Below are 7,561 nucleotides of genomic sequence, written 5' to 3' on the forward strand. Positions count from 1 at the left end.
GGTCAACAAAATCAAACCACAAACACTCGATTTGCCTCTCTACATCCGTGAATCCTGCTGTTATCTTCCATTTTCATCACTAAATTCAAACGCCCTAATTTTGAAACCTTAGACTCAAAGGTGAAAGCTCAAACCGCCTGAGCTCTGTTATGATCTTTCAAATCGAAGCCTGAAATCACCTCTTGTCTCCTGAACCCCGTGAATCTTGCTGCAAATTCCTTTTTCAATCACAAAATTCAAAACACTTCATATCTGAAAACCCTAGCTTGAAGGTGTAACTTCAAATCGCCTGAATCCTCTCGTGCTCCGTCAAGTCGGCCCATGTATGAAGCCTTCTTCAGAAAATCATCATGGAATCCTATACCCAGAGGTCAAACGCAGTGACCTCTAGGTTTTAGTGTTTGTCCGTTGGTTCGAAGCTTCAACAACCAATTACCCTTCACTCAGGTAAACTCAATACTGAATTTCCCCGCTGTCTTCTAATTTTCATTCGATTTGCTATCATCATTACCATGAATCACTCTCCTCTATCCGATTCGAATTCTCTGAACCCTAGAGCCTTAATGGCACTATAAATAGAAGCCTTTAATGTTCTCATCTACCACAACTTAACAAGAGAAAATTATGAATCAATCACTTAACACTGAAGAGATACACACAAAAAATAATGAGAAGGTTAGCCTTAGGAGATAGCCCATATGTTGAATTCCCTACCGACATCTCCCAACGGCGCTGCAGAGGGTAAACCCTCCCGAGCCCATGCTCGCCCACCAGCTGTACAAGTCTGTTCATTCCCCATTAACATCAATTGAAAGTCCGACAATACATTCCAAACTCGAAGTCACGTTTCACAACTCTTCATTTCCAGCAAACTCCCAGTGCCATAATCAAGCTTCCTTCATTCAGCAGCTACCATCCCAAATAAAATACATAGGCTTACTCATTATCCACCATGATTCCCAAATCCCCCTAAACTTTCCTCGAGGCAAGTGGCTTTCCTACCACAAAATCCATATGCTACTCTACCACTCCCACTTCGGTTAAACCCCCTCATTTAAGAAACTTCTCGACCCCTGCTCTTCATACTTGACCTACTAGTAATTTGACCACCGCGAGACACCTCCCGCCATGTCCTTCCTCATCCTTCGCTGCCCAAATGTTGCCTCAAATCAAAATCCTTCTTTGTAGAACCTGAACTAATAAATTGCTACCAACTCTAAGCCTCCTCGAAGATCATCTTTCCCGAGCCATCAAATTTTGAAGCACCTGTTCGATTATGAAATCACTACACACCGCAATTTCTTACAACTACTTCTTAGACACTATTTCACCACACTCTGCCCTGAAGGAAAATCAAAGAAGACCATAACACCGGCGAACCTTAATACATTCAAACAAGGATGACGACACCATATCACAAACAAAAATTCCACCACACTCAAAAATATCAAGTCTCGTTACTCCATCAACCAAACCCTGAGTATCCATAGTCTGATTGCCTTTCTTCCGCTGGAATTAGATGCCGAACCTCTAAACCATGAACTGAGAAATTCTCCTTTCGAGTCATTCACTGCTGCGATCCATAAATAAGCACCCTACCATTACACCAAATCTGTGCGATAACAATGCATGAACATCATAGCAACTTGTGCATAGCGTCAAAATAATAGGAAATACAGATAGTGAGATGAAACGAAAGAACATCCTTCTGCAAGGCGATGATAATAGCCCACTCGAACACCGAAGGAAAAATATCCTGCACTACATATGCACTACCACCACAACTCCTTGATGCCCAATTGATAACAAGCGCTTCACGTCGCATAAGATTGAGTAGGAAGGAAATAAAGGCATGGGCCTCAAAGGAATCAAATCGCACAATGAGAAATCAAGAAAGAAAGTGCTCCTAATAGCCATGTATCCTCTAAAAGATAATTACAAACGTCTCTGTACCGATCCGCAAGACTCTACTAGACTTTATCATGACTCGTGATATCCAAGTAAACCTAGAGCTCTAATACTAAGTTGTCACAACCCAAAATCCACTATAGGTCGTGATGGCGCCTAACGTCACTATCAGGCAAGCCAACGATGATTGATCTATTTAATTACTCATTTTATTACTTTCGATATCATAAGTTTTAATGAGAAAGAAAATTTACACTTTTAAATCCACGGGAATGTACCAAATTTGTAGTTTGTAATAGAAATGAAAGGTAGTACTAATATACAAAACCATAAGCACCAACTAATATATCCCAACGGTGTCACAAGTGCATGAGCATTTACAAAGTAGTACAATAATAATACAACATCTATCTAGAATGTAAATGAGATAGGATAAGATAAATAGTACGATGGAGACTTTGTGGACTGCGATGCATAGTCTGGGATGCAGCTCACGTAATGTCTCCTCAATAGTTGCGCCTACGCACCAAGATGATCACCAAATGAACCTGTCAGATCCTGCACATTTAGTGCAGAAGTGCAACATGAGTACGTAAATCAACGTGTGATGGTAGTCTATAATCCTGTATTTTAGTCGCTTATTGCACTCTAATGCACTGCACTTTACTTATGTTGAACTTTAATTAGGCGTGTTTTGCACGTATTGTGTGTTTTATGCCCTGTAGGAGTGATTCCGAGCTATGTAGATGTTGTGGCATGAATTCATGCTATTTCGAAGCTTTGAAGTTTGAGTAAAATCCCAAGGATTAAGTCGGGATCGAGTTCAAGGATCAACAGATGATAGTGGAATGAAACAAAGAATCGAGCAGGCATATTGTACAGTGTCCGGTAAAATGCACATACTATTTCGCTCAAAACTCTGTTTAGGCTCCATAATATATCGTTGGAAATATATCTAAAAGAGCTACAACTTTTATGTTTTACACATTCCCGAATTCCCAACTTATACAACCCAGGTGCGTGACTAATTGCGCAGTCGCGCACTGGGCGCGCACTTGGGGCAAAATGGTGTTCAAAGTGTGCGACCAGGTGCGCGGTCGCGCATGTTCTGTCCGGGAAAAGTCCTATTTCGCTAAGAAAGAATAGTTATGTCCGGTATTGGTTTTGGGGGCGGATAAAACACCCCAAAACACCATTTTAGCCAACTTTTGGACAGATTTCGACCTAGGGAGGCTAAGGAGGCTAAGGAGGAGTTTGAAGAACACAAGCACAAGGATTTCATCATTCCTTCCTCACTCAAATCCGGGTTTGGATTGTATTTATGTTTTCCTCTATTTTTGATCCATTTGTGAAGAACTTCTCCATGTCTATGGAGTAGAACCATTTGGGTTTTGATGGATTTGGTTTATTGATGGTTGTTTGTGGATTATAACTCTATTTTTATGTATTTGAATCGTTTTTGGAAGATTTAATTTCTGCATCTATATTCACTTGTCTTGTAATCGAAAGAGGCATAACTTGTGATATATTTGTACTATATTGTTGGTTGAGTTCATAGATCTTCTAAGTAATCGAAAGAGGCTAGTTGAATCCTTGATTAAACCTAGTTAGGAGGATAATCGAAAGAGATTCTCCTAAAGACCAAACCTTTACAAATTCTTGCATATCTTCACCGAGCTTAAATTGGTTCATATTGTGAGGTTGAGACTTAATCGAGAGAAGGGTTTCTACTAATAATTTGTACTGATAATTAAGTGAATTCGAGAGACTCACTTGAACATTAGAAGTGAATTATCTAGAGTTAGATCCCGAACAATTATCTTGCACTTATCCTATCAACCCATATTTTATCTCATTGATTACTCCCTTGCTTACCTTTGTTGCGATTGTCATTAGTCAATAGCTGTAGATTTTAGATTATAAATTATATAAACCTCAACATTTGATCCTCTTGGATAGCAATCAAGCTACGAACTACGAGAATACTATTTAAATCCAATCCATGTAGAGACGATAATTATACTATACTATCTTTGACTAGCGAGCATAATTTAAGTGTGTGTTTTGCGCTCGTCAAACGTTTGCGTCGTTGCCGGAGATTTGCAATTAATAGTGTTGGAAATAGTTTGTAGTGCTAATTCAAAAATTTATTTTTATTTTTACTTTTATTTTTGTTCTTCACGGGTTTCTCCTCCGTGTGCCGGCAACAGGTTAAGTCCGTGGTGTATGACATGATCTTCTTGTAGAGAAGTAATACCCTACAAACCGAAATTGGAAAAACACCTGCGGCAACTGAGGAAGCAGAAAGCATTTACCGTAAGGTTCTTGGGGCAACCTTCAACCCAAGAACACATGGCTAATAACGATGACAATGAGGTAGAGGCAGCTACACGGATAGCTGCTGAGGAAACTGTCGAAGACAATAGGGGTCAAAAATTCAATCTAAATCGAGCCTTGATTGAAGACAAGTTTGAGAATGCGCTATCAAGGCCTGGTAGAAGATTGGGTGACTATGCCAGACCAGTCTACAATCAAGGATTGTCAAGTGTTAGACCAACCTCCAATTGCAGCCAATAATTTTGAGTTAAAGCAACATTTGTTTCAAACCATTCAAAGCAGTTGCGTTTTCAGAGTGAAGATGAACGAAGATCCAAACACGCATCTGATGGACTTCGAGGAGATTATGAACACTTTTCAATATAATGGGGTGTCACAAGATGCAGTGTATTTAAGGTCATTCCCCTTTTCACTTAAAGATGATGCGAAGCTTCGAATCTTGCCAAATGGATCAATTAGAACATGGGAGGACCAGAAAATTTCTTGATAAATATTTCTCCTCAGCCAAGACGAGCAAGTTTAGAAGAGAAATTCATAACTTCTACCAGAAAGAGAATGAAACTATTTTTGAAGCATGGGAGAGGTTTAAGGAGATAGTTAGAAGGTATCAACATAGCGGAATTGAACTCCGGATGCAACTCCGGGATTTTTGGGATGGATTGACACCAGCCTCACGTAGAACTTTGAGCAATGCAGTCAGAGGCCCTTTTGTGAAGAAGACTCCAGAGGATATAGTTAAAATTCTTGATGAATTATCCGAAGATGCTAATCAGTGGCCCTCTGAGAGTATGGAGAGAAGAAAATCAACTGGTCTTCACCAAGTTGATGCTACTACATCTTCGCAAGTACAACTTGATGCTATGGCTAAAGAAATATGGAAGCTAACTGTAGCTTTGATGCAAAATGTACACCACTCAGCTTGTGATACATGTGGAAGAGGACATCCCATCCATGAGTGTCAAGCCTCAACTGAGGAAGTGAATGATGTAGGAAACTATAATGCAATGGGTCAGAGGCACCCCGGCTTTTCATGGAGTTCACCTGGGGGTACTGCAAATGCATGGCAACAAAACAACCCTAGATTCCAAGAACAAGGAGCTACAAGTTTTCAAAATCAGTAGAGGCAACAGTATCACTCCTCACAGTCGAATCAATCTAGCATGGAAGATCTTATGAAGACCTTTATTATCAAGACAGATGAGAGGCTTGATGCCCATGATACAACTATCAAAGAATTTAGTACGTCTTTTCTAAGACTGGAAAAATAGGTTGGGCACTTAACTACTCTAATGTCGGAGAGAGCCCCAGGAACACTTCCCACTGATACTGAGAGAAATCCAAAAGAAATAGTGATGGTTGTAACTCAGATAAGTCGGCAAGTGTTGAAAGATCCCACCCCGATCCAAAATGAGTTGAACTTTGAAAAAGAAAGTGAGAAGGAGTTGAAGGGTGATGTGGATAAAAAGAATAAAGGCCCGATGAAAACTGAGAAAAAGAAAGAAGAAAAATCAAGAAGGGAGGAACATGATGAGAGCAAGCATATATCTGCACTGCCTTTTCCCCAAAAGTTGAGTCGAGAAAAGTTGGACAAGCAGTTTGAGAGATTTCTAGATGTGCTGAAACAGGTTCATGTAAACCTACCATTCACAGAAGTGCTCTCACAAATGCCGGCTTATGCCAAGTTCTTGAATGAGATTCTGACAAAGAAGAGGAAAATAGAAGAGACCTCAGGGGTCAAGCTCACAGAGCATTGCAGTGCAATATTGCAAAACAAACACCCACAAAAGTGTGGAGATCCAGGGAGTTTTACCATACCTTGCTCTTTAGGCACTACTAATTTTGATAAGTCTCTATGTGATTCTGGTTGCCTTAATTAATTTAATACCTCTATCTATTTATAGGAAACTAGAGCAGGAGATTGGAAAGATAAGGTCTGCACCAATATCTTTGCAACTAGCAGATCAAACGACTCTAATATCCGAGGGAATAGTTGAAGATGTCTTAGTTCAGGTAGATAAGTTTGTATTTCCTGTGGATTTCATAGTTGTTAATATGGAAGGGAACAAGGAGGTCCCCCTCATCCTAGGAAGACCATTCCTAGAAACGGGTAGAGCAAATATTAGATATACATGAGAGAAAAAGCATGCTTAGAGTGGGCAAGGAAACTGTGATTTTTGAGATGGGTGTAGAAACAGAGGTAAAAAGGGGGAAGCTAGCGCTAGTGTTGTGTGGAAAGTGAAGGGCGAGAAAGAGAAGACTACGGCGAGTGAAAATGATAAGTGTGGGGTGTATCCAAGGAAGGCCGAGAAGAAGTTGTCTGCATGGGTGTGTGCATTAGTTCGGGCGCGAGGGATGGAGCCCAACTTCAATTCAAACCCCGACTAGATGTTCAGGCAAGTTGTCCTTACCTCTTTCTTTTTATTTGTATGTCATGGGGACATGACACAATTTAAAGTGTTGGCTTTCTTAGCGAAATAGGACTTTTTCCGGACAGAACATGCATGACCGCGCACCTGGTCGCACACTTTGCACACCATTCTGCCCCAAGTGCGCGCCCAGTGTGTGACCGCACACTTGGTCGCGCACTTGGGTTGTATAAGTTGGGAATTTGGGAATGTATAAAACATAAAAGTTGTATCCCTTTTAGATATATTTCTAACGATATATTGTGGAGCCTAAATGGAGTTCCGAGCGAAACGTTATTTGCATTTTACCAGACACTGCGCAAGATACATGCTGAATTTTTTGTTTCATTCCACTATCATCCGTTGATCCCCGAACTCGATCCCGACTTAATCCTTGGGCTTTTACTCAGACTTAAAAGCTCCAAAATAGCTTGCATTTATGCCACAACATCTACATAGCTTAGAATCACTCCTACAGAGCATAAAACACACAAGAAGTGCAAAACGCGCCTAATTAAAGTTCAACATAAGTAAAGTGCAGTGAATTAGAGTGCAATAAGTGAGTAAAACACTGGATTATAGCCTACGATCATGCGTTAATATATGTACTCATACTGCACTTCTGCACTAAATGTGCAGCATCTGACAAGTTTATTTGGTGATCATCTTGGTGCGTAGACGCAGCTATTGAGGAGACTTTACGTGAGCTGCATCCCAGAATATGCATCGCAGTCCACAGAGTCTCCATCGTACCATTCATCTTATCCTGTCTCATTTACATTCTAGATAGATGTTGTATTATTATTATACTCCTTAATAAATGCTCACGCACTTGTGACACCGAGTTTTGGGATATACTAGTTGGTGCTTACGGTTCTGTATATTAGTATTGCCTTTCATTTCTCTTACAA

The 7,561-nt window shown here is 40.3% G+C and overlaps 1 protein-coding gene and 1 non-coding gene across 2 annotated transcripts; one reads left to right on the forward strand and one right to left on the reverse strand.

Moving 5' to 3' along the window:
• Window positions 1-4,760: 4,760 nt before the first annotated feature.
• Window positions 4,761-4,864, reverse strand: LOC117280623 (small nucleolar RNA R71). The gene has a single exon (XR_004511160.2). It is a non-coding gene; the product is annotated as a small nucleolar RNA R71 (small nucleolar RNA).
• A 670-nt stretch (window positions 4,865-5,534) lies between these two features.
• Window positions 5,535-6,378, forward strand: LOC138903974 (uncharacterized). Its single transcript, XM_070192532.1, has 2 exons — window positions 5,535-5,926; window positions 6,147-6,378. Exons 1-2 carry the CDS (start codon window positions 5,535-5,537, stop codon window positions 6,376-6,378), a joined length of 624 nt encoding a protein of 207 aa, XP_070048633.1.
• Window positions 6,379-7,561: the final 1,183 nt, after the last annotated feature.

The sequence above is a fragment of the Nicotiana tomentosiformis genome, unplaced genomic scaffold (assembly GCF_000390325.3).
Source record: "Nicotiana tomentosiformis unplaced genomic scaffold, ASM39032v3 Un00249, whole genome shotgun sequence".
NCBI classification, from domain to species: Eukaryota; Viridiplantae; Streptophyta; class Magnoliopsida; order Solanales; family Solanaceae; genus Nicotiana; species Nicotiana tomentosiformis.